General features: G+C 45.6%; 2 protein-coding genes across 17 annotated transcripts in view; both read right to left on the bottom strand.

Moving 5' to 3' along the window:
- Positions 1-1,466: 1,466 nt before the first annotated feature.
- On the bottom strand, positions 1,467-12,815 carry CFAP298 (cilia and flagella associated protein 298). 4 transcript variants are annotated; one of them, XM_073891202.1, is made up of 8 exons: positions 11,734-11,928; positions 11,682-11,696; positions 10,162-10,329; positions 8,902-8,969; positions 4,508-4,666; positions 3,135-3,266; positions 2,100-2,195; positions 1,467-1,790 (listed from the first exon to the last, which is right to left on the bottom strand). In XM_073891202.1, the coding sequence occupies exons 3-8, from the start codon at positions 10,325-10,327 to the stop codon at positions 1,680-1,682; spliced, it is 732 nt and encodes a 243-aa protein (XP_073747303.1). In that variant the 5' UTR covers positions 10,328-10,329; positions 11,682-11,696; positions 11,734-11,928; the 3' UTR covers positions 1,467-1,679. The 4 variants fall into 4 exon arrangements, with proteins under 4 accessions (XP_073747303.1, XP_025727896.1, XP_025727904.1 ...); XM_025872111.2 differs by lacking the exons at positions 11,682-11,696; positions 11,734-11,928 and adding an exon at positions 12,073-12,811; XM_073891200.1 differs by lacking the exons at positions 11,682-11,696; positions 11,734-11,928 and adding an exon at positions 12,073-12,813 and having other exon boundaries at positions 1,690-1,825.
- Positions 12,816-17,605: 4,790 nt separating this feature from the next.
- SYNJ1 (synaptojanin 1) overlaps positions 17,606-27,042 on the bottom strand; it is an 87,841-nt gene continuing 78,404 nt past the window's right edge. For 10 of the 13 annotated variants that reach the window (XM_073891166.1, XM_073891175.1, XM_073891179.1 and 7 more), the window contains one exon: positions 17,606-20,635. In XM_073891166.1, coding sequence (XP_073747267.1) covers positions 19,832-20,635 — 804 coding nt within the window. In that variant the 3' untranslated portion in view covers positions 17,606-19,831. Of the gene's footprint in view, positions 20,636-23,528; positions 23,553-27,042 lie in introns of all 13 variants that reach the window. The other 3 variants (XM_073891189.1, XM_073891193.1, XM_073891197.1) reach the window with 1 other exon arrangement.

Raw genomic sequence — 27,042 nt, 5'->3', positions numbered from 1 at the left:
CCTAATGATTTAGAAACAGTAGTTCTTAAAAAGATCTGTTGTGACCGTGTGGCTTGATAACATTGTTTGCAAGTGTGGCAAGGGTGTGACGCACATAAGCTATGCATTGTCAAAGGCAGGAGGCTCCTCAAATAAAATCAGAGGATCTTACTGCAAACCTCACATCATCAAGGACAAACGCTCTTGATGGAGACATTTAAAATTATAATCCAAGTCAAAAGGAAAATAGATGCAGATTTGATTTTACAAAATTTGTCAATCAACCAGAAGAGTAAGGCACAATCGTGATGTATGGTGTGGGCTGCAACCCGCTTTCGGGAACATTGCCTTGGGAATAGCAGGAACCATGGGAGCCAGCTTGGGGGGCAGCTCCTCTAAGTAAGTGGAAACGGTGGGAAGGGGAGTAGGAGAGGAGAGGAGGCTGAAGGTTTTGGGAGAAGAACCTACGTGGAGTGCTTGAGGTCCTGTCTGCTCTTGAGAGGCTAGTCTCTGCCAAGACACGAGTCCTCCCCTCAAGGCGGGGAGCAGCGTCTTGGCTAATCTTGCTGCTGGTGATGGGCGGGGGTGGGGGGGTGGGGGGGTGGGCGTAGCCAGCCCAGAGCCCCAGGAAGCCTGCCCTCAGCAGGTAGAGCACACCTGCCCTCCGCTGGCTGCCAGAGCTCCAGCCCCATGGTGGCTCTGGGGCAGGAAAAGGAGCGGGGCCACTGGAGGGCAGGGTGAGTCCCCCTCACGTCGCTCTAACTCAGGGCCAGCACAATGCATGTCCTCCAACTAGGGGGACGGCATTCTATAGACCAAAAGCCAAGCAGGGCAGGATTTCTAGGCCACTCTGGCTGCCCAGGCAGTCTGGGAGAGGAACTGAGCTCAGGTGCCAGGGTCTGTGGGGATGAGGGGCTTCAGACCAAAGCCGTCCTAGAAAAAGTCAGGATGACCGGTTGTCACTGAGCCCGACGCCACTGTCACCCGCGGGGGAAGCCTGGCACCCGGACAGCTTCAGGCTGAGCCCACAGGGACAACCGCGTCTGTTACCAGGACCTGCATTTGTTCTCAGGAAAAGCCCAGAAATTCCCGAACTGGTTCCGTTTCCGGGTTAGACAGGCTTGCTAGCCGGCTTCCACCACGGGTGTGGCCTGTACTACAGCAAGGCCAGTGAGGCGTTGGCCAGGAGCTGGACTTTACCTGGGAGGCCGGGCGCCGATGGATGGAGGAACTGCCGGTCCCCCCCGGGGCCACCAGGAGGGCGGTGAGCGGCGGGCGGCCTCGAGCGGCCTCTAGCGGCCAAGCTTCACGGCGCACGCAGGATTCTCAGGGAGAAAGGGCTCTTCCGTTTCCTCCCCCACAGCAGCGGTGGTGAGAACAGAAAACAAAGAAATCCAGAAGAAAAAAAATGTCATTCCATCTTTAGTACGCAAAGAAAAACCTCAGATACTAAATAGTTGTTCTCAAATAAAAATAATTTAGGCTGATTCTTTTGAGGATATATTTATTAAGTTCTAAGACCTTGAATAATTTTTCTTTGAAACATTCAAATGGAAAGAAAAACTAGGAAAACTAGAAATGCAACATCTTTCACAGAGGGCTGCAGGCACCCTTACTATTACTATTATTATTCTTTTAAATTTGTAATATTGGCCTAATGAAAGGCTAGTATTTCTGACAGCGTCATCAGCTGGCGAACTTCATCTTGGCCTCCACTTGATGTCTTTTACTCCGTGGAAATGTCTCTTCAAAGCGGTGTTATCTGCCCACGGAGAATTTAAACAGGAGTCATCGTCATTTTCTTCCAATTTCTGGAAATAAAAATGTCTCACTCAGGAAGGCATTTCTGGAAAAGTGTTTTGCAACATCAACAGACTGAAGAAAAGAACCGCCGAGTCCAAACTCCCACTCCCCGCCTGCCCAGAAGGCAGCTTTCAGACTTGGCTGCAGGTGGGCCACCAGGCAGGGTCCCCACAGTGCAGGAGAGAAGGGAGCTCCAGCAATGCCCCCTCCCCACATCCTGCAGGACTCGCCACCCCCCAAAGTGCCCTGCATGCTTGGGTGGGGCACGGGGGCCCCTGGCGCCGGCTCTGTGGAAAACCTTCTGTCGACCCCGATACCTTGAGCTCCTCTTGTCTTCTGTGATAATACAGCATCAGCTGTTTCTGCTCCTCACTGCTAATCACAGGTTCCCGGGCGGGAGCTCCCTGTCCCCTCTGAAAAGATGCGGGCAGAGCAGACTGTGGGTTATAGCCTTCCTCCAGGGGCAATCCAGGAGGTGACAGTGAGTGTTTCCAACTGCCTTTGCCCACAGCTACATGGCTGACCCATTCTGACCATCACGGAAAGGCCTGGACTCCAGCAGCCCCTTGCCCAGGGCCCTCATGGGGGACGGAGACCAGGGGCCGGGCAGTGCCGTCGGTCATGGCCATTCTCCCATCAGCCACTGCAGGTCCAGTGGGGAGGGGAGGGAGATAATCATGGAGGATGCTGTGTCCCCAAAATCACAGAGAAACGACTGTGACAGAACACCTTGCGGAGACACAGCCCTATGCTACCTCCATCTGTAAAGGCTTCTGGCACATCCTCCTTGTTTACAGAGTATCAGTACTTTGAAAACTTGAAATCTGTGCTCTAGGCTGTATTTTTCATTTCAAGAAATATTTTCAGTTACTTGTAGCCCATTTCTTTTTTTAAAATTTTTTAGATTTTATTTATTTATTTGACAGAGAGAGACACAGCGAGAGAGGGAACACAAGCAGGGGGAGTGGGAAAGGGAGAAGCAGGCTTCCTGCGGAGCAGGGGGTCCGATGTGGGGCTCAATCCCGGGACCTTGGGATCATGACCTGAGCCAAAGGCAGACGCTTAACTGACTGAGCCACCCAGGCGCCCCACTTGAGCCCATTTCTAAAGTTGAAATCAACATGGCATATCTACCCCCCCCGCCCCGCCATTAAAACAAACTCCAGATAGTGTCAATCAAGCCATATATTCTAGTTTCTGCTGATGCATAAAGAGGATAGTTTTACTTTAAGCCTGGACTACTGGCACTAAAGTATTTGCAACAAGGACGTTAAGTCAGATTTATTCTAAATTTTTATTGGTTGGAAAATAATTAACAAAAAATTGTGACATGTTAAAGCAAAAGTACTTACTTGCTGAATCTTGACGATAATTTTGGTTTTCTCATTTTTGCCCACATAGTCTGAAAGCTTCTTTGTTCTTCTCAGCTCCTTGGCTGCCCACCACAGTTGGGCCTCTGATTCTTCAACGACACTCAGTCCTGCCTGGGGCCACGGTAAGAACTGGCTCTAAGGTTTATCGGGACACTGCCCCCAGTGTGTGATCCTACCCCCGATGCACAGAGCCTGGCTGGTGCCCAACCCCACCCCCCACCAGTATGGGGCAGGTTCTGCCATCTCTACCCCCTCTACCTCCTCTCCCCGCAACGGGAAAAACCAACCCCTCGAACGAGTCAAAGACCTTGCTCATTTCTTTTTTGGAAGAGCGAGAGAAAGAGAGGGAGAGAGAATCCCAAGCAGGCTCCACACTGAGCGGAGCCTGACATGGGGCTTGATCTCATGACCCTGAGGCTCATGATCTGAGCCGAAATCAAGAGTTGGAAACTTAATCAACGGAGTCACCCAGGAGCTCTGCCCTTGCTCATTTTAATGCCTTCCCTGTTAGTTTCAACTCATGCCCAATTCAGTTAATTTCTTGTTCTGGGAAGTGAGGAGTATCTGGTATGATCTGTACCCTTTTCTACAAGGTCCTTCTCAGATGGAATTTCAGGATCCTGCCAGGAAAGAACACTGGAATCCTGCTGGGTTTTAAATATAGGCATAATGAGGCTGTTTGTTTGCTTCTGCATAGCCACCTATTTAAGATGGCTCAGAGCCACAGATACTGCCCAATAGGATAAGGAAAAAATGAGAAAAACAAGAGAAAATAGAACATAAAGGTAGGGGGGGCGCCTGGGTGGCTCAGTCATTAAGTGTCTGCCTTCGGCTCAGGTCATGATCCCAGGGTCCTGGGATCGAGCCCCGCATCGGGCCCCCTGCTCCGCGGGAAGCCTGCTTCTCCCTCTCCCACTCCCCCCTGCTTGTGTTCCCTCTCTCGCTGTCTCTCTGTCAAATACATAAAGACTTAAAAAAAAAAAAACAAAAAACATAAAGGTGGGAAAATAACATGAAGCAAAAGGTAAGGCCAGAACACAAAATTCCATGCAAAGGGACCAATACATTTTGGGTAGAAACAGGCACAAATTAGGTTTCTGACTTCCCAGGGGCCAAAGAAAATGGGAATGTTTTCAGTTCCTCCTGATGGGGCCTCACAAACTTTCCCGCCTGCCCCTCTGGGTGCCCTCACCCAGGAGCGCTACCTTCAGGGTCCTCCCCTAAGCTCAGGACTCTGCCCCGAGGCACAGGAAGCATGGTGCAAAGCCGTGTATGGAGCAAAAGGCTACATCCAGAGGCAGAGGGCCAAATCCGAGGTGACCCATCTTACAGAACACCCACGAGCCACATACCTGAGTTCCAGACAAATCTTCCTTATTTTCAAATTCCATCCGGATGGGATCGTAGGGCGGCAGCCCCATGGGATAAACAATCATCACTGCACCCCGAAGCTGGTCCAAGGCGTCTTTCACCATCTCCATGGTAACGCAGACTCCAGCTTCCACTTGTTTCTGAAAGGGCAAGGACAGGCATCACTATTTACAATGGGGCTAACACATTCAATAAGTACCAAGTTCTTGTACAAGACTCTCGCCAGGTACTGCCAGAGCAACAAAAACGACTCCAACGCTCTTGCTACCAAAGCCACTACATCTACCCCCGGGGGCGTCTGTGTGTCCACCACGGCCTAGACCTTAAGGCAGACTGAGCGGGGCGGAGGACACTCGGCACAGCACAGTCCGAGGGGGTCAGGCAACATCTTGGGGGAAGGTGGCCCGGGGGGTGAGTGACAGGACCAAGATGGGAACAGGTGCACCAGGACCAGCAGAAGCAAAGAACACCGGCGGGCCAGCGCGGCGGGCCGCTCTGCTGGGGGTGGGCAGGCGACGGCAGCTAGGGCTGGACGGGGAGCCGGGGCTTGTGCTGGAAGGGCCACGGAGGCCAGGCTGGGGAGTCTGCACTGAGCACAGGGCAAGGCCAGGGAGAGCAGGAGGCAGGCTCAGGGGAGCGCAGAGGGGGTGCTGATACAGTGAGGAATATATCTCCTTGACCCCTGCTCCTGGCACAATGCTTCAAAATCCCCAGGAATTTCCTGAGTGGTAGGAATGTCTGTTGCTATTCATAACAGAGCCCCTTTGGACCGCCCTGAGTTTATGCTAACGAGGTGACCAGCCTGGGACCTCCTGTCAAGGGGGAGGCTGGTCACCCCAGGGAGACCAAGCTGGGGTTGGAACTTCCAGGGGAAGGCAGGGGGCTGGAGAGGAGTTAAATCATGTGGCCAATCATTTAATCACTCATGCCCACGTAATGAAGCCCTGCTAAAAATTCTGGGTAGTGAGCCCAGGGGAGCTTCCCGGTTGAACACACTGATGTTTGAAGGTGGGTGCCTGGAACCCCAGGAGGAAGGCGTGGCAGCTCTGCAAGCTGCCCCCCACCCCCCGACCTTGCCCTAAGTCTCTTTTGTCCCGCGGTTTCTTGAGTTGCATCCTTTATAACAAAACAATAATAGTTAAGTATAGCACTTGCAGTGCGTTCTGTGAGTTGTTCTAGCAAACTGGTGAACCTGGAAGGGGGTTTTGGGAACCTCCAAATGTGAAGCCAGGACAGAAGAAGCGTGGGTGGCTGGTGTCTGAAGTAAGGGAGGGGGTCCCTGCAGGGGCCTTGTTCTTTCACTTGTGGAGTCTGCGCCAATCCTGGGTAGTGTCGAACCTGAACTCAGGCCACCCCGTTTGGTGTCTGAAAGGTCTGAAAGAAAGCGGTGGCTGAGGCCATGGAAGGAGGAGTGGGTTTGGAGAGGCATCGTGGGACAGATGGTACAGGACCCAAGCTGGGGCTCGGGGGTGGCGGCAGGGAGGGCTACAGCCCTGTGTGATCCGAGGCACCAGGGGGCTCCACTGACACAAGGGGGATGTCAGTGGGAGGTGCTTCTTCCTGGGTCCAGAGCACAGGGAGAGGCACAAGGAATCAATGAGCTCTCAGGTCTAGGAAAGCTGAGACAAAGTCCCAGCTGGCGGGCTTTCAGGTAGAACCATCTAGGAACCAGGAAGAAACTCAGGTGCGACAAAGGCAGGTGTCAGGGGGAGGAGGCAGATCTGAGTTACCTGCAGAGGTAAGTGTGCAGCTGGCAGAAGAGGGAAAACACTGGGGGAAGAGCTGAAAGGAGAAGCGGGCCAAGGAGAAAGCACTCTGATCAATAGCAAAGGTAAGAAGAGCAAGAGCAAGTGCGCTCAGGGAGCCGGGAAGGAACAGGAAGACAGGAGGATCCTCCATGTGCTCAAAGGCCAGAGTCAGACAGGAAAAGCCTCAGGTCTGCGGGTCAGGGGGTCACCAGTGGCCCCAAGATGGCCCACGCTGTGGGGGAAGGAAACAGAGGCAGGGTTCTGAGAAACCCAGAGCACCTCAGCTTTGGGAAGCTTACTGGGAGGGAAAGGCGGGCGACTGGGTGCTGTGAGGGTGAAGCTGCAGAGAACTGATTTCCAGGGAAGGAAAGAGGCCGGAGTGCATTAACAGAGTAGACGCAGCCCATGGAGGGGAGACACTGGGCATTACCCCCGTCCTGGGTTTCTAGAAGGAGGGGATCCAGACAAGCTGCAGTGGGAGCAGCAGTAGAAAGGGGAGAGAGCCGGGGGATGAGACACATGGGTCATTCTGAGTCTCCAGGGAAGGACGAGGGGGTGGCAGGAAGAGAGGACCTGCAGGACGGACAGAGAAGCGAAGCTGCCCATGGACACAGGCCGTTCAGAGCCTCAGAGCCCGGGGCCTGCTGCCCACGGAGAGCCAGCCAGGGACCAGCTGGGCGAGGAGGTGAGTTCGGAAAGTGGGGCTACAGGGACCCCGCGGCAGGGCAGGATGGAAGGTCCTGCACTAAGAGGGGCACATCGCAGCTCACATCCGAGCTGGGACCATTCTGGGTAACAGCATTATAATGGCACTGAGTGGTACATGAGTAAGACGGAAGGAGGAGAAGATCCCTGCTCCTGAGAAAATGCAGGCGTCCTGTGGTGTGGACGCCCGGGGCCCAGAGAGTGGTGAGGACAGGCGGGATCTGTGTCCTGAGGGAGGACGGCGGACCGTCCACTGGGTGCCCAGACTGAAACTCTCATAAAGCTAGGCTCTCATCTGTGAACTGAAGGGTGTTATTCCTGTCTCACCTACTCCCAGGGGCTCATGAGACCATTTCCTGACCCAAATCCCTATAAAACCCATCAGGTCTTCCCAGGGGAGACCTCTGCCGAAGGAACAGTGAGAAGAGCGCTCAGATATGGGGTCACGTGATGGAAGGCTTCTGCAGGGAGGGTGCGACCCGCGCCACCAACACCGACTGGTGGGGTGCCAGAGTCATTTTCTGTAAAAGCTCCTCCAAAGGCCAAGGGCAGTGAACCCTGGCCAGGGAGCAACTTTGGTGTGGCCTCAGGACAACAGACACCCCCAACAGTCTCTTGCTCTCCACAGAGGGTCGTCCCGGGGAGGGGGGCTGCAGAGACACAGTCAGCTCATTCCCCGGGAGCCACCTCGTCTGGATGTTCCACCATCTTTCACTCTCCCTGTAACCAACCTCCCACCAAGGGACTCGAACCCGTGGAACACCAGACCCACAGTGCTAAGTGCCCCCACAGGGCAGGGTCTGGTGAGGGGACAGCGACCACACTGCATGTCTGGTGGAAGGCGTGGAAAGGGCCCTAGGCGAGAAGTTGGGCCTGCCGCTCGGGGGGCTCTGCAACTTGGGCCAATCACAGCAGTGGAGGACTGGAACCCCTGCGAAACCTCTCTGTAAACGAGGAGAGAACTGCACAAACGTATCCCCAGGCAAAGGGAAGAGGGGAGACAAGTGCCCAGAACGCAGTGTGGGGAGGGAAGGGTGCAGAGCCATGCCCAGGCTACTGTTGTCCTAACTCGTCCTGACAGGTGCTAGTTTGACCACGTGTTAATAGTTATTATCATTAGCAATACTTTAATAAAAAAAAAAATACAAACCATTCTAGGGTCAAATGTATTTTGCAAACGCTGGACTGCACCAAAGCCTTCCTTGTAGGACTTCACAGAGCCTTTGTTGTATTAACAAGCACAGAAGGGCAGTCTTTCCTGAAGCACTTAAAAAGGATTAGTTAGGAGCTTGCAGAATTCGGGACATAGTGGTTTAGAAGTAGCAGGTTTGCCCGGGGAATCAGGAGGAGCAGAACAGAAAAACCCCTGCACACACAGCTATCAGCTGTGAAGGCCTGGGGGAGGGCGTGGGAGCAACAACCAGGTCAACACATGAAGCGGCTGACTGAAAACCCAGCTCTTCAAACAGCCTTAAATCCTCTTCCTCCAGATACACGGTATCTGTCAACCATAGGACTCACACTTCTCTGTCTATGAAAGTTTTTGTATTATCAGGACGATCACAAAAAAGTGACTCCTATCAGCACGAACTAAGTCAATCAAATAACCACAGAGCTAATCCGGGGCCACAATGTTTACGTTTCACTTTGCTAAGCTCCTCAGACATCGCGCAGGTGCCGATCGGCACTCACACAGGCCGGGCACGGCCTCTGCCTGACCTGCGCAAACCGGGAAGACACTGTCACCATTATGGAAGGGAAAAGTGAGGGGCCACCCCAAGCATGCTGCTCTCCCTTGACTCTGGAAGGCCAAAAAAAAAAAAAGAAAAAAGAAAAGGCCGGTCTGCGGAGAATTCTGGAAGCCAGACGTGGAGTTAGTTATTTCAAAGGACAGGCTATAGGGCAACATTTCAAAAGCTAACCTTGGATGTTATTGCTTTGGCCTCTTCTATAGTCTTCTTTAAAACTTGCTTCATTTTTTCATTTGGAGCTATGAAAATAAAACAGGGAAGAGGGAGAGAAATGGCCATCTTTAAAATTCTTCTTCCATGTCCTAACCCTCCTCCTGGCTGAGTCGGGGAGCAGGGAGATGAGAGAAGGACCCACATGGAACTCAGGCGAGGGACACGGGAGAGAACTGGCTGTGAGAAGTCACGTAAGACTCTCTCAAAGCTTAACTTCTTAATGAAGAAAAGTATGGCTTAGACACTGAAAATGCTGGAAACATAAAGCTGTGTTAGAATAGAAAGGACTAATTTAAGACAATACCGGTTGAAAGACGAATCACAAACCATTAACTGGTTCTTATGAGATACTATTATTTTTCTCATTGATGCAGTTCCTTCTAAAAAAGCAAAGATCCTCTCCAAATTGACAATGAGTCTATGTATGAAAAGATGTGGAAGACAGCCAGCCATTTTCCAGGCTAAAACTCAATGGAAATACTACTAAAAATTCCTACTATCTTCAAAAATAATTTTTGAGCCTGTAAAGTCCTTGTAGGGACACTTTCGTATTTCTTTAGCTCCTAACTGTTTTAGGGACAGACACTTATGTGTTTGTTCAGTGATCAGAGTCTTTTAAATGGAGCTTTTTCTGCAGTTTAAAAGGGATAAGCTATCCGAATGGGTTACCATCTGTTCTCCTTGAAATTCCACCTGATCAAGCATACACTAAAGGGGGAACACTTTCAGAATGCTCTGACATGTACTGGGCTACTGGCCCTACCCCCACAGAGAGGCATGCCCTCCATTCAAGTGGAGACCCGTGGGCCAAAGTTAATCTCCTTCTTTCTCACGGATTCTCTAAAGAAAGCCCAGTACCTGCAAACCATAACAGAATGGAACCTTCAATGCATTTGCAATGATTTCTCCCCAAAACAATTAGGCTGAACCATACGAGAAACTGCTAATTTTCCCCATCTGTTTCCTACAAATACGGCAGCTTCAGGTGGTTCACCTAACATATTTAAAAGCTAGCAGCATCTTAGTAAGAGCAAGACGACAGACGCTTCCTCTACCTGCCCAATTCATTCTGGATTTGCACTGCACCACAAGGAGTTACACAGTGCAGCATTTCACTGATTCGTATAGAAAACTGAGGTCAATGTTTTCATGTAAAGAGCCTCTTGCATACTTGCTGCTGTACTCAGGCGTGCACACAGAAGACACATGCTGGGTTACCTTGCCCATTCCTTCGGCCAATGTCATCCTTTTTAAAGACTGAGCCCCCACTGGGTACACACTTTTCACCCCATTCGTCCCTCAATTTCAGTTCTTCGATCTGGTCATCGGTCAGTCCTTGCATATTAGGAGGGAGAAATATGCCATGTTCTGCTAATTCTTCCATTTCTTAAAAATAAGAGAACGTTAGACAATATGTATCACGATCATCATCACAACACTTTCTACCCTCATTGAAATGTAAGCTCCCTAGAGCTCGGGGGCCTTGCCCATCGGCTCCCTATTTTATTTAACAAACACTTAGATGCCACTTGGTTTGTGCCAGGCCTGTCCCTGACCTCCGACAGATGGTGTAATTTCACGGGGCTTTATTATCTTTGTATCTTTATTACCTCTCCCCACCCCAGACTAAGTACCCGGGCGAAGGGGCTGGTCTCAGTCACCCTTGTCTCCGGCAGGCACAGCACTGGGGCCTGCCTGAATTACAGACCCAATCAGTTCAATGGGGGCTGCAGAACACACGGATGAGCCACTAACCTGACTATTCACATTTGGCACCACGTTTTCAATTGATAATTTTACAGAAAAAGAAATTGGGAGTCCCTTTTCTACCCAAATGCTTTAATTTAAAAAAAAAAAAAAAGGAATACTGACCTTGTTTTGAAATCAGTAAATTTTACTAAGAAACTTTATGTCTGCCTCATAAAGGTAGAAACCATAACCCTTAAGGAATTCTCCATGGCACAAAAATCACGTTATTATAGAAACACTCAGTAACATTCTAGACCACATCTGGAGTATCTTCATGTCAACTGCTGTGCTGTCTAATGTGGTAGCTACTAGCCCCACTTGACTCTTTACATTTAAATTAAAATGAAATACAGTTAGGGGCGCCTGGGTGTCTGGGTCAGTTGGGCATCTGCCTTCAGCTGAGCTCATGATCCCAGGGGCCTGGGATGGAGACCCTCATTGGGCTCCATGCTCAGCGGGGACTCTGCTTCTCCCTTTCTCTCTCCCTCTGCCCCTTCCCCCTGCTCATGCTCTCTCTCAAATAAATAAATAAAATCTTTAAAAAAATACAATTAAAAACGCATATCCTGGATCGTGTTTAACTAGTGGGTGCCTTACTGGACACACAAATAGGGAACACCTCCCTTCCGGCAGAAAGTCCCCGGACAGCGCTGCTCTAGATCATTGACAGAAGTGACCAAACGCTGTTAATATGAGAAAAAGGCTTGTATTCCCTAGAGAAGGGCAAGGAACACCAAGACCCTCAGCTGGTCTTCCCACCCTCGGGGCACCGTCCTAAATCAGGTGCTCCCCCTTAGAATTCTTTTTTTTTTTTTTTTTTTTAAAGCAGGCTCCACGTCCAGCGGGGAGCCCGGTGCGGGGCTTGAACCCACAACCCTGAGATCAAGACCTGAGCTGAGATCGAGTTGGGACATTTAACCGACTGAGACACCCAGGCGCCCCTGAATTCACCTTCTGAAAAGGGCCAGGGGCCGTCCCACCTCTCCCACCTGCTCGATTCCACTACACCTGCTCTGCGGCCCAGCGTTGCGGCGCCCAAGGGTTATTCCCTCTCCCCGGCTATTTCACACTCGGCCCGCGGCCCTGCGATGTGCACTTGGCCTCGCCCACCCGCCGGGTGCCGGCGTCTCCACGCGCTCCGCTGGCTCTTCAGGCATCTCCGGGGAACCCCGCTGTCACCCTCCAAGCCCGCCAGCCTCACGTCTTTGCAAATCTTCGCAAACCTGACCCTCCCCCACCGCCCAGCCGACCCGAGAAAAATCCTGCGGCTCCCGCCCCAATTCCCCATCCCGGATGACCCGTTCCTCCTCCCCTTCCGGACCCGCCCCGGCTCGGGCTCCACGGTCCCGGCCGCAGACACGCCGCGCCGCCGGGCAGCACCTGAACAGACGCGCTGCACCTTGAGCCGCGCGTTGTAGACCCGGGCCACCTGCACCGTAAGCTCCTCCAGCTCCGTGCTCCCCGGCGCCTGTAGCAGGAACTGGCTCTCGTCGCCCCGTTTCACGTGCAGCAGAACCATGGCGGCCCCGGAGACCCCGCCGAGGCGGCGAGAAGGCCTGGCCCACCGTAACCCGAGTGCGAGCTGCTGCTTAGAGACGGAACTCGGGGCTCGGGCGCCAGCGATGCAGAGACCGGGCGGGGGGGGGGGGGGGGCACTCGCTCCCGGAAGTGGCTGTTGCCAGGAACAACAAAGAAACACAGGGGCCCCCAGCTCCAGTCAGAAGCCTAAGGTGGTTAAGCCGCAGTGCGAGAGGCCCGGCAATGCGCTCCCGGAAGCAGGTGCTGCCGGGCAACGATCCACACAGTCCGAGAGGGCCGCGGTCCAGGCCGGCACCCTGCCCAGCGTGATTCGCCGAGCTCCGCTCCCGGAAGTGCCTGTTGTCTGGGCGACCGCCCAACACAGCCCAAGCCACCGGAGGGGAGCGCGGAACGCCCCGTCGACTCTCCTGGGCCCGAGGTTCCACCCAGGGAGATGGGTGGGGTGGGAGGAGCCTTTTAGGTCGGATTGGGTGCGGTGGTGGGCACCTCCAGACCCCGAGCCCCGCAGCAGGCTCCCCGCCGCCGCTCCGAGTCTCAGCGGCGTTTTCGCCGCCAGCAGTCACCACTTCCGGAAGTGCTCCCGCTGTTTCCGGTCTAGAGAAGTTCCGGGAGGTGCGCGCGGGTTGCTGGGTATGAGCGCCGGGAGGCCGCGGAAAGTGGTCGTGGACCTCTGCGCGGGCTGATTCGGAGTCGGGTATCTAGGGAGGCAGAAGCGGCTGCCGCCCGCGAACTCTCCAGCCAGCCACCGCCCAACGGATTCTTATTGAACAGGCGCTGTTTCTTCCAGGTGTCGGTGACCCTGCGGCACGTCCAGGGTCACTGCTGTCATGCAGTGGAAGTGACAAAGAGACAAAATAAGGGGACGAGGCAAATTCAAATAGAAGTCTAAAGAAAACCAAATAGGGCGATTGGCTTTTTAGAACGGATGGCCAAGGAGTGCCATGCGGGGAAGGTGACATTTGCACTGAGCCCTTGATAACAAGGTTCCGCCGAAGCTCTAAGATTGTGCAAGACCTCTACCCGCGGTTATCTCCTTCGGCTACTGCCGAATACAAATTGATTTGAATGTTGCAAGCACCCGCTACTTTGTATTCCTGAAACTTTGGCTCTCACCGTGGAAACTTCATCCCTGGGGTTTGGGGGCAGAGCTAATGGTGTGTGACTGCAGGCCTGGAAATGCCCAAAACCAATCCAGGGCCTCATATGAAGACGGTTAGGCTGATCCTGGACAGACGGTATGGAGCCCAGGGAGCAGATGTGTTTTCATCTCTAGTATTGGGGCAGGGAGCACCTAGACCCTGGAACATGCAGTACTGGTCAGAATGGCAAATGTCTCTCTCCCCAGAGGGGGAAGGGGGCCTCCTGAGTTCTCTGAGCTCCTCACTGCCGGCCATAACGTCATCCCTCTGTTTATCCTGAATACATTCTGTATTCATCGAGCCAACTACTGCTTAAAACTTGGGTGGACAGTGTATTTTGCCTTGTGAGAACCATTTATCCACAAACTCCTGGGTCTCGGTATAACTTTTAATATTAATGAAAAGTGTGGGAAACTCATGTACTGGCCATCCACTTTTGTTTAACTACGTAGTTTATTAATCATTTGGTAGAGAATCTGCCAAATCTCCACAGAACAAGCCCTTGCAGTATCTTTAATCTTTGTCAGCACTGATTTTTGCCTTTGCCTCCTGCTAAAGTTTTTTTATTACATTCATTTCAGTGTTCTTTTATGGTCTTTTTTCTTCTCATCCAGGCCATGCCTCACAAATTTGTGTGTAGCTTTTTCTTAGTGTGGCTTCAGTGGTTATAAATTGTGCCAAAGCCTCATCTTGCCATCACTCAAGTGAGTTCTGAATTTTCAGAAGAAAGGTGAGATCTGTGTGTTCTTGTGCAGTTTGGCAACTTTTCTCTGAATATTTTAGGTACTGTTGCCTTTCTAGGGTAAAGGGCATCTTCGACCATTTGTATCTAATGAAGCAATCCATTAGTGATGAACACTCTGGTCTAGATAATTAATTTGTTAATTTGTTAATTTGTCATTCATGATGGCTGCTAGAAATCAGACAGCCAGGGAGGAAAAGAACGAATTTTTAGTCTATTGAAAAAAAGAATTTTTTTTAAAAGCCCTAACACGTTAAAGATACAGTTCAAGTTCCCACATATCCCTCTCTGATTCCAATATCTTCTTCACCTTCTCTAAAGGTAACTACTATCCTGAGTTTCTCATTCCCGTTTGCTGTTTTTCTACCATCAACACATGTATTTCTCCCTAAAGAATAGAGGATATTGTTTTGCATGTTTTAAATTTTATATAAATGATGTCATACTGTATTTTTTTTCAAGATTTTTTTTATTTATTTGTTTGAGACACAGTGATACAGAGAGAGAACATGAGCAGGGGGAGAAGCAGAGGGCGGGGGAGAAGCAGAGGGAGGGGGAGAAGCAGGCCCCCCGCTGAGCAGAAACCCGATGCGGGGCTCGATCCCAGGACCCTGGGATCATGACCTGAGCTGAAGGCAGATGCTTAACCATCTGAGCCACCCAGGCACCCCGATGTCATACTGTATTATTTTGTAACTTGCCATTGGCTCCATAATGACTAATTTTTCATTCTAATTTCATTAAATTTACTAATATTTCATTCACTTGTTTTCACTGCTGTGTAGTATTCGACTGCATGAATAGGTCACTCCATTCCCCTGCTGATCAGTGTATTTGTTTTTTTTTTAAAGATTTTATTTATTTATTTGACAGAGAGATACAGAGAGAGAGGGAACACAAGCAGGGGCAGAGGGAGAGGGAGAAGCAGGCTCCCCGCTAAGCAGGGAGCCCGATGCGGGGCTCGATCCCAGGACCCTGGGACCATGACCCGAGCCGAAGGCAGAGGCCCAACAACTGAGCCACCCAGGAACCCCTGTATTTCTGGTTTTTAACCATTACAGACAATACATGTCTTGCTCCACATGCACTATAATTTCTCTACCAGTCAGATTTCTTGTGATAGAGTATATGAATTTTACTGCACGTTGTTAAATTGCTCTCTAGAATTGATGTGCCAGTCTACCCTTCTCAACAGCAGTGTATAAGTTCCCATTCTTCCACATGTTCACTAAATCTTGATGTGGTCAGACTTGTTTCTAAAACTAATACACAGGTATTTTTGGTTTATACGTCAGCTTTTTGTGAGTTTGGTTATCCTGTGTCAATCACCATTACTATAGTTTGTGGACTCGCAGAGCTCAAGATCTGGCTATGTGTGAAGGGAATGAAAAGATAAGTTACAGACTGGGAGAAATATTTGCAAACCATGTATTTAACAAAGGGTGGGTATACAGAATAGACAAAGAACCCTCAAAACACAAGAGTTAAAAAAAAAAAAAGCAGTCCCCTTTAGAAAATAGGCAAAAGACAGATATTCAGTAAAAAAGATATTAGATGGCAAATAAACATATGAAAAGATGTTCCCCATGATCAGCTATTAAGGAGATAAAGCCACAGTGATACAGCCTCTACTAAAATGACTAAAATAAAAACAGCAAATGCAAGCAAGGATGCAGAGAAATTGGATCACTCATATATTGCTGATGGGAATGTAAAATGGTCCATTCTGGGAAACACTTTGTCAGTTTTTTTAAAGATACATGCATGCAGGGGGGCCTGGGTGGCTCATTCGTTAAGTGGCTGCCTTCAGCTCGGGTCATGATCCCAGGGTCCTGGGATCGAGCCCCGCATCGGGCTCCCTGCTCCGGGAAGCCTGCTTCTCCCTCTCCCACTCTCCCTGCTTGTGTTCCCTCTCTCACTGTGTCTCTCTATGTCAAATAAATAAATAAAATCTTAAAAAAGATATATCATTTCCTTCCTTTAAAAAAAAAAAAGATACAAGCATGCAACTACCCTATGATCCAGCAATTGTACTCCTGGGCATTATCCCAGAGAAATGAAAACTTATGTTCACACGAAAACCTGTACAAGAATGTTCATAGCAGATTTATAATACCCCAAACTGGGAACAACCCAGATGTCCTTCAGTGGGTGCGTGAATGGTTAAACCACCCATGGTACATCCATACCATGAAATACCACTTGGCAATAAAAAGGAATGGACTAGGGGCACCTGGGTGGCTCAGTCAGTTAAGCGTCTGACTCTTGATTTCAGCTCAGGTCATGATCTCAGGGTCTTGGGATGGAGCCCCATGTAGGGCTCCACGCTTAGTGCAGAGTCGGCCTGGGATTCTCTCTCCCCCTCTCCCTCTGCCCCTCCTCCTACTTGAGCTCTCTATCTCTAAAGGTCACATACCACTCTTGAAGTGGCAAAATCATAAAAATGGAGAATAGATTGGTGGTTGCTAGGAGTTAAGGACAAGCCAGGGGAGATGGAATGGGAAGGAAGCAGGGAAAAGGGCAACATAAAGGATCTTCCAGGTGATGGAAATGTTTTGTATCAATGTTAAGGTCCTGGTTGTAGTATTACACTATGGTTTTATAAAATGTTACCACTGGCGGGGGGCGGGGGGGGGGAGAGCTGCATAAAGGGTACATGGGCTCTCTCTCTATTATTTCTTACAACTGCGCATATATATCTATCTATATAGATAGATATATGTATCTCAATCATCTTAAAATCAAAAGTTTCTTTAAAAGTCTATTATTCTCTATCTAAAACTTCTTTGTCAGAGGTTAATGAACATAATTCAATGATTTAAGAATCAAGGTTAGGGGCACCTACTTGGGTGGCTCAGTTGGTTAAGCATCTGACTCTTGGTTTCGGCTCAGGTCACGATCTCAAGAGTTGTGAGATCAAGTCCTGCAATGGGCTCTCCACACTCAGTGGGGAATCTGCCTGAGGTTCTTTCTCTCTCCCTCTCCTTCTGCCCCTACCCCCGTGCTCACACTCTCTCTAAAATAAATAAAATCTTTAAAAAAAATGAATCAAGGCTACTGTTCTGAATAGCAATCATATAGGACTGAAAAAGGTCAATACTCAGAGGAACTACTAGCCTTGGTCTTGTACTTTGGGTCTTCTTAGGTCAGTCTCTTAGGTCTGGCTGTCCTTGGGCCTATCTCTCTTCTGCCCCCACTTGTTTCTTTTGCTGTGGGTTAGAAAATCATCATTCTTGCTTCAGTGTTATTTTCAAGCCAACAAGACTGAATGAGGGCCTCTCTTATAGAATAAATGCATGGACTTCTTGATGATTTGTAGTCTCAGAATGTCTTCTTCTAGAGTATTATATGGATAAGGGAAATGGATGAAATAAGGTCTTGAATTAAAATACAATATGAGTTAATCCCCAAATGTCATTAAACTTGGATATGAAAAGTTCAAGGAAAATGGTTGAGAAAAATTCTTCCCTCTTGAGCAAAGCAGTCAACACGGTAAAGACAGGTATATTTATTTCATATGACAGCACATTTCACAGGGTATGTACAGAATGTTGGTATACCACTGACTTTAATACTGTACTTCTATAAAGTATATAGTTATAAATATTGTATGCCACATAAGCAATAAAATTCTTACATATAAACAGCAATCTACTATAGGGAACAAAGAATTCACAAAGAGATCCTTAGTGTCTAATTTCTGCTCTGCTTTTAACAGAACTGGTAAATATTTTAATAACACAGAATAATGGCTAGTTTTTTGCAGCATACCTTTAACTTTCATAACTCTGTGCCCTTTCAGCAACTTGCCAAATATAGTTTTCCTGATAAAGGCTGAGCTGCTGCACGATATGTCTATTTTAGACAGTAGTTTATATTCAATAGGAAACACTGCTCACAGAACTGCGACCTGCACTAGTGAAGTTGATAATGAATTCTTCTGCTAACGGAGAGCAAATACCATATACACTAATCACGTAGATGTTAAAGCCACAGTTTCAACAAGTTAATTCACATTCTGAAGCACACTGCTGACAGTAATACTGCTGTTTAAAATATACTACTGCTGAAATGATTAGAACCCCCCAAAAGCACAATATAAAACTCACAAGAGTTATTTCTAACAGCAAATCCAGGCTGTTAAGAGAGAGAGGATTACTTCTATAAATATAATATTTTGATAACATTTGAGCATTTAGAAAAGTGCTTTTTTCCTACTAGATTTGCTTTACGTATTTGAGTGCAATGCAGTTTGCTGTGCTTTTCCATTTTACATAATCTTAGCCAGGAACTCTATTTTCAGATATTCTCCCAATGCACCTCTCTAAAGGTTAAGTGTGGACAATGGAATTTAGGTGGACATATACAACTCTTCATATAAAAGGAACGTTAATAGAAGTTTTAACGGGTAAAGAGGATTTTAACTTAAACGGACAACAAAGCAACTATTGCCCAAGGAGTTTTCTGTCTGGGATAACTGAATGATATCAAAATACTACACCGTGTAAAAATTCTGTGAGCTTCATAGAATAAAAGCAGGATCAGTTGCATATTGGCAGTGCAGGAGACAAAATCCACAGCTGATTTGAGGGGTGGCCTCTAACAATGTAAAGCAGCATCATGGAAGAGTTGGGGAGCCTCTCGAGGGGACAGAGCACACACACTGAGTAGCCTCCATTGCAAGCATCCCGAGGCCAGCTGCCTTCCTGCTAATGAAGCTTCAGAGCAAAAGCAGCAAAGACCAAGTGTGGGAGGGAAATGGGCACATACACGTTAGTGAGAGAGAGGGGAGTATGTTTAGCTCTGATATTTCTCCTTGAACTTGGAGGTATGTGCCTTCCTGACAGATAAGGCCACAGTGCTTTTTTGTAAGGGCTGGAGTGTCCATCCACAAAATCAGCTGCTTCCAGCTGCAAGAACCTCCTCCCAGAGAAAAGCATATGGAGGTACTGGGAGTGCAAAGTAACAAAGATGTGTGTTATGTGTATGTTCAGGGGAGGGGGTGGAATGGTATAGGAAAATCTGGTTCTGTAGTGAGATCCTAGTTTTGGAAAGAAAATTAAGGAAATGTCCAAATTTCATTTATAGCCATCCTTTGGGTAATGAAATATTGAAAAGCTAACTCACTCTGTTAGAACTTTTAGGTAAAATTTGGTCTGAGTTATATCCTAGAATTTAAGTTATGAGTTTTACAATTATGTAAGTGTATATATATATATATGTATACGTGTGTAGTGGGTACACACACTTTTTTTTTTTTTAAAGCCACGCCTTTCAAAATTGTTTCAGTATAACTCTGATAGCTCTTTGTAACTACTTGGAAACACCAAATGTTACCAAGTATGAAGAGCTGATAGTAATATCAGCTAAAGCTGTCTGGGCTTTTTGAGATTCTTCAGAGAAGACCAACAAAGAATTTCTGGATAGGGACTACTTTCTAAAGTAGTTTTGAGCACTGTTTATGGCTACTACTCTTACTTAGCCAAACAGAAACACACCAAAACTCCAGTTAATAATGAGGATTTTTTTCCTTATTTCCAATATACACATATTCCAACTCTGTACACATTAAATAGTGGTATTTCATGACAACATCAGTGCACTTAACAATTATTTATTGCACATAATGAATAACTAATGCCCAATTCTTTTGGCTCTAACCTGCCCAAACTAAAAACAAAACAAAACAAAAAAAACAGTTGTTTTCTATTGCATAACTTTATCTTTCTGTAAAGTCTAGTGTGGGTGATGCCTTAGATGCAAAGGTTGTGAAAGGAGCTACGGAAGGGGTGGTGCCAGGTGGGAGCAGAGTGACAGGAGGTGGAGGTGGTCTTCTTGATGGCAATGCACAGAAAGGAACATTTGTACCTTTATTCCAGTCATCATCAAAGGTCACCCTGGAGCCAGAAAGTGAACTCGGCTGATGATCTGGCAAGTCTGGACAAGCTGACTTTGACTTCCCTTTCACACCAAAGTCCTCTTCTTCCTCGAAGGTTACCCACCCTTTTGGGTTGCTGATTTTTGCCGTAGACTGGCCCTGCAGATCAAAACTGTCCTTAAAACCATCAAATGAAGATGCAGGCTTGCTACTGTTATGACCAAGAGGCTTCAGAGAGGGGAAAGGACTGTTAGCAACAGGCTCTTCTTTGGAGAGCCAGGAAGTTGCCTCTGATTCTTGAGACTCGGCTCTAAATGGGTTTCCAGGAGTGGCAGTCCTGTCCGCAAAAGGATTTGTGCTGGTCAAGCTAGTAACAAATGGGTTTGGAGAACATCGCATATTTTCCTGGGATTTACTCCGGGCTGGAACTGGAGGCATGCAACTTACAGAACTCAAAGTATTCACGCTACTTTGTGTTGCAGAAGGCAACTGAATCAACCCCTTTGGGTTTGGAGTTAGAACTGATGATGTTTGAACAGATAACTGAGCCTTTGATACAGCAAGCAGATTAAATGACAGATCTTCAAATGGGTTGCTCTTTAATGGTGATTCCAGTCTGACAGCAGAGACTCCATTTGTTTTTACCTGAAAAAGAGAGCACTCAATAATCAGAAAAAAAAAAAAAAAGAAAGAAAAGGTAATATATTATTTTTAACACCTCCCCTATGCTTCCTGTCTCAATTATTCTTCATTTTGGGGGGCAAGTATACAAATTTGAAAGTAAAAACAGTTTTGTGTAGTTTGTTACTCTGGTGTTTTAAGTAAAACAACTAAAACCTTATTCTTTAAAAACCTCCTACCAAATAAACACTTTTATTAAATACATTTTTTTTAAATCCCAAAGAAATTAAAAAGAGCCCATTTCATTCATGCAAGTTCTAATATGGTAAAATGGAGGACTGTAAAGAATTAGCAAATGACTTTTGTTCGTGCCCTGTTCTATCAAATGTTAGCACAAACTTAAGAAACCTATATTCAGAACTTATGCTAAATCTATATATTAGACTTCCAACACCCATCTATGATGATGATGTGGTTTCATTGTTTTTAAATATATTTTTATTTAAAGTTAATGTTATTATGTAAATTCAACTTTATAAATGAAAATGGATTTTATTAGTATATTTGTATTCATAAGCTAAAGACAATGCATCTTTTCTACTTGGAAAAAGGAATTTTCAAAGCATTCTTTGCCTTTTAAGTTCTCCTTTGTAGACCGAACAATGTGACAGTATTCCTTAGTTGACCTTCTTCATCTTATAAAAAAAAAGTTCCAAAACAGACATGCTTATTAATAATCATATGCAATGATTATTTAAAAGCAGGGGGAAAATCGCATTTTCTATTTGGTGTATTCTAAAACCGAGATGAGCGGTACACAATCCTTCCTATGTGACAGAGTTGGTTGTGAACTGGAAAGAGGAGTGTTCCGAATTACTTCATGGTCATAACAAGTGTGCACTCTATGCCTAGTTCACGAAGAAGCCAGCGGAAGTGGAGTGTGGCTATGGGCCTGAGCAAAGCCAACCTCTCTTATGGGAAGGAGAACCCTGGCCTTATCAGCAAATTAGCTCATCAGATGCTTCTTTTTAATTAAAAAAAAATAGCAACTGCACATAATTATTGAAACTAAACAGATGACTTGGATATTGATGCCTAACTTAAAGAGAAGACAAACTTTTGTTTGGAAAGGGCAGGGGAGGGAGAATTTTAGCTCAAGATGGGCAATGTAACAAAATGCAGCAGTACCCAAAATGAATTCAGATAGTTGTGAAACCAAAATAACTAAATGTTCACGAACTGTGTTGAAAAAAAGAACAGCAGTTCCTCCCCAAAAACATAATTGCATATTATGAAACTAACTTATTACTTTAACCACAGGGAAGGCTGTTCATTTGTACAAAGAAATGGTGGATAATTTCATTAAGTGAATAACTCTCAAGTATCTGACTGTTTTATTCAGTTGTCCTAGAACATACTTTATAATTGAATAAACAAGTATATTTTTCTTCAACTTAATATGACAAGAAATTTGTACAAAAGTAAACATTTAACAAATTCAAACCTGGTAAGCAGATTTATATATGGAAGTCTGCTTAAGAGACAAATCTATTATAGACATAAAAAATTACAATTAACTCTACAATACCAATAATCTCTGGATTATTTATGATTTATACAACAAAATGGGAGTACCTGATTGGGTCTGGGACCCAATTCTCCCATGGCAGATGGAACAGTCCACAACACAGACATTATAGGAAAGGAGAATTTTATGCTTTACACAGCTTAGAATAGCAGGCCCTTGGCAAATGAATGCTCTACATTTATTTTTTTTTATTTTTTTATTTTTTTAAAGATTTTATTTATTTTATTTGAGAGAGAGAATGAGAGAAAGAGAGCACATGAGAGGGGGGAGGGTCAGAGGGAGAAGCAGACTCCCTGCTGAGCAGGGAGCCCGATGCAGGACTCAATCCCGGAACTCCAGGACCATGACCTGAGCTGAAGGCAGTCGCTTAACCAACCGAGCCACCCAGGCACCCATGAATGCTCTACATTTATTTTATTTTTTTTTAAGATTTTATTTATTTATTTGAGAGAGAGAATGAGAGAGAGAGAGAGCATGAGAGGGGGGAGGGTCAGAGGGAGAAGCAGGCTCCCCGCTGAGCAGGGAGCGAGATGTGGGACTCGATCTCGGGACTCCAGGATCATGACCTGAGCCGAAGGCAGTCGCTTAACCAACTGAGCCACCCAGGCGCCCTGAATGCTCTACATTTAAATATCTTTATTTTCATATATAAAAAAATTTGTTTTCAAAATACATTAAAGGTAATTTGATAGAAGCAGGATCATTTTACCCAATCAGACTTGAAATTACAATGAGAGCCACACCATCATTCACTGTATTAGAATTAATTTATAATCTAAGCGGGATTTATGATGAATTAACATTTTAAAAATGGTGGTATCTTTACAGAGAAAGGTGTTGGAAGGACCTTTAAATAATCCTGTTATAATAACTTTTATCTTTCTAAATCATCAATTCTTCCTTACCAAAAATAATCTTGTTACTAAAATTCTTTGAAAAAAAATTCCCAAAATAAACCCAAGAAAAAAGTTGAATTTTCTATTTATGTAGTTATGCCATTATTAAACAAAGACCCAGTATGGTCTTGCCAGACAGACTTTCCAATACCTAGAGCTTACCTTCTTGAAGTTACACTTTTTAGTTTTGTTAATTTTCATAAAAAACAAAGCAAAAAAATGGTAAAGCATTAACAAGAACTAAAATGGTTCCTAAAAATTCAAAATACTAAGAAAAAAAAGCAGGTTTATGGTATGATAGTAGAATTTATTAATGTGGACAGGTGGTTTTAAAAATGGGTGAAACTTTTAGATGTATGAAGCAAAAGATTCATACATCTTATGTGCTAAGACAGATGAAAAGCACAGATAAGATTGAGAAAGATTCCGATACCTGTTACCCTGATGGTTGCTCCTGCTTTGAGAAAGGGAACACAGACATCAAAGGAAAGCGTTAGGAGGACAATCTGAGACCAACCAGCAACCCTAACAATTCAGTCTTCAAAATGCTTTTATTTCTATATTCGACACAGAACCTGAGCGTGGCAATATGTGCAGGTCATAGCATTCGTTCAAGAGACGACTCCAATTTCTTTTGTAATTTTGAATAAAAAATGTATCGTTAAATTAGGGCTCAAACTTTAATTTTGTCAGAAGTTGATGACTAGCCACTTCAAAGTTTTGTTACTACAAAAATAATATCCCAAATAGGTTTTGGAGCTCTAAGATATTTTAAGCAGTCTGTTATGGACTGAATATTTGTGTTCCCACCTCTGCCAATTTCAAATACCAACTCTCAGTGTGATGGTATTTGGAGGTGGGGGCCTCTGGGGGGTGACTGGGGTTAGATGAGGCCAGGAGGGCAGGCCTCGTGAGGGATTTGTGCCCTCATGAAAGGACACGTCAGTGAGCTTGCTCTCTCCCCCACTGGAAGCCCTGAGGAAAGGTCACGTGAGCACAGAGGGAGAAGCTCTCTGCAAGCTGGGAAAAGAACCCTCACCAGAACTCAACTGTGTTGGCATCCTGATCTCAGACTTCAAGCCTCTAGAGCTGTGAGAAGACACATTTCTGTTGTTTAAGCCACCCGGATTACAGTATTTTGTTATGGCAGCCCAAGAGGAGGGGGACAACAGCCACAGGATAGTTATCATCATTAGAGAAAATGTACAAAATGGCACCACTTTGCCACGGTACTAGCCTATCGAAAACCAGTATTTATTTTAACAAAATGATCAGGATCCAGGCATATTCTATATTACGCAAATTTTCAGAAGGATGCTACTATCATTAATTCACCTTAGAATTTATTAGTTGTAAGGTACAACAAAATAAGAAATAAGAATAAATAAGAAACTGGACCCTATTTTTGTTGTTTAAAATGAAATCATCTTTCCATAATATAGCAGTATTTTCTTTAATATAGTAGTCTCAAAACAGTTTTGAGCAACTCTTCTTCAATATCTAAAGCTTACCTTATTTTAAAATACCAAAACTCATTTTTACAATTGAGAAAGTCCCCACTCTGAAGTATATTAAGCATGCCTACTAAACATGAGACTCCTGAATTTAAACAAATACTTTCTCGATGATGTCGGGGTTACGTGTCTCGGCTTTGGCACTGATAGAAGGTAGGAGGTATTGAATAGATCCGGAATGCTGAGATTTTCTACGTGGTCTCTTCCCTCCCTGTCAGCTCTCACGACAATGGTTAGGCAGTGAGGCTGTTCCTTTATCTCCTGTTGAATTTCCTAACTTCGGGTCCTTAGATGACAATCAGATGAGTAAGGTGCCAGATGTCAGGCAGAGAAGGGAGGCATTTCTCCATTCTGTACATGTTATATAATCATTTGAATTGGATGAATCTTTTCCATAGAGAATTATAGTCAAAGACCATTGAAATAATAATAAAAAGTAAAGCTGGGCCATGTATGTTTCTATGTTTTAAATACCTTGTAGATTTTGGGCAGAATTAATAATAAAGACTTGTAAAAATTACTAAGTGTTCAATTCTAAGACTATTTCATATATGACCAAAATATCAATTATATCATATTTTAAATTCTTATCCTTTTCAACCTATAGCTCTGGGAGATCTTTAAATTTTAGATATTTATTATTAATTTTTTTAAAGATTTTATTTATTTATTTGAGAGAGAGAATGAGATAGAGAGAGAGAGCATGAGAGGGGGGAGGGTCCGAGGGAGAAGCAGACTCCCTGATGAGCAGGGAGCCCGATGCGGGACTCGATCCCGGGACTCCAGGGTCGTGACCTGAGACGAAGGCAGTCGCTTAACCAACTGAGCCACCCAGGCGCCCTAGATATTTATTATTTTTTGAATAAGCATTATTTTTATGGTTCAAAATTCAAGAGGTACGAGAAGATAAAATGCCTCCCTTCCTTCCATCCTCCCAGCACTCTCCTCTCCCTGGAGGATACTGTCCTGGAGGAAATCACCATTCTGTGATCCTTTCCAAAGACAGTCTGCACATAAACAAGACCCCTGCTCCCCCCCCAAGAAAGAAAAGTGTGTGTGTGTGTGTGTGTGTGTGTGTGTGTGTGTGTGTGTGAGATATTTGGAGGAATCTGATACCAATGACTGAGGTAAAAAGAATATTTAGAATTCAAAACAAACATCTTTGGTAGTTTCAAGAAAGTGGATAATACAAGATTCGAGGAGAACATTCTTTACCAGGCCACACACGAAGCACATGCTGTCTGCCACCAAATCACCACACCCCTTCCAATGAAACACAGAAATCAAAACAATGAAAAATGACCTAAGAAAATGATAATATGGTAGTCAAGGGAATATTTGTCCTATGGTACTTTGGTATTATTTTCTGCTGAAAACTGCAATCTTACTGGAGTTTGTTCTTCCTCAAGTTTTTCAGAGTACTGTATCTATGTTCATATTGATCTAAGAATACTTAAACCATTGCAGACTTAGGAATTAAGGTTCACTTTTACTGTGAAATAGATGCTCACTTTCTCTCTTAAAACAGTAGTAGAAAGCTCTAAGATGGCTAGTTTGAAAGTTTTTTGCCCTCCAATTACATTTAAAAAATTTTTATTCAACATTCCTTTGGCTATTCCAAAATAGTTAAAAAATTTTTTTAAAAGATTTATTTGAGAGAGAAAGAGAGGGTGTGCGTGTGTGTGCACACAGGGGAGGGGAAGGAAGAGGGAGAGAACCTCAAGCAGCCTCTGCACCCGATGAGTGCAGAGCCCGACATGGGGCTGGATCCTAAGAACCCGAGATCATGATCTAAGCCGAAATCAAGAGCTGGATGCCCAACGGACTGAGTCACCCAGGCACCCGCCCTCCAATTACATAAAAAAAAAAAAATACAATAGTAAACATTACAAGAAAATGAGAAGAAAAATTCAGGACTCACTAAATGTGGATTGGCAGCGAGAAAAGAATAATGGACATTTATTGTTTGAAGGATTGCTACAATTTTTTATTATATCGCCAACATCCTCAATTTTCTGAACTAAAAAATGTAGAATACTTTACGATATTGATCAGCTTAAGAGAGCATTTTATTTCTCTCAATTATATATACTTCTTCAGTTTTAACAAATGTGACCAATTGTCTGAGAAAGTGCTAAGGGCTAACAATATTCATTTTAAGACTCATGTTTACTTTAATATATGTTTTTCACCATATAGAAGCATAAGAAGCTATTAACTTCTGCCTACTAGCTGGACATCCCCAGATATCCGTAAAAACAGATATAAACTATTACTTACAAATGTGCTTAAGGGGCATTTGCCAATGTATAATATTTGTGTATTGTAGATCTTTACGAAGTTTAAAAGCAGACTTATAAAACTTCACACATTTCTTTGGCCTCGATGGCATTTTCAAGTTAAAACTTTAGGATAAAATAAATTGTAAGGCTG

The sequence above is a fragment of the Callorhinus ursinus genome, unplaced genomic scaffold (assembly GCF_003265705.2).
Source record: "Callorhinus ursinus isolate GAN/ISIS: 27379988/994484 unplaced genomic scaffold, GSC_fseal_2.0 scaffold1, whole genome shotgun sequence".
NCBI classification, from domain to species: Eukaryota; Metazoa; Chordata; class Mammalia; order Carnivora; family Otariidae; genus Callorhinus; species Callorhinus ursinus.
The sequence above is the reverse complement of the archived record's forward strand: the minus strand, read 5'-3'. Positions and strand labels throughout refer to the sequence as shown.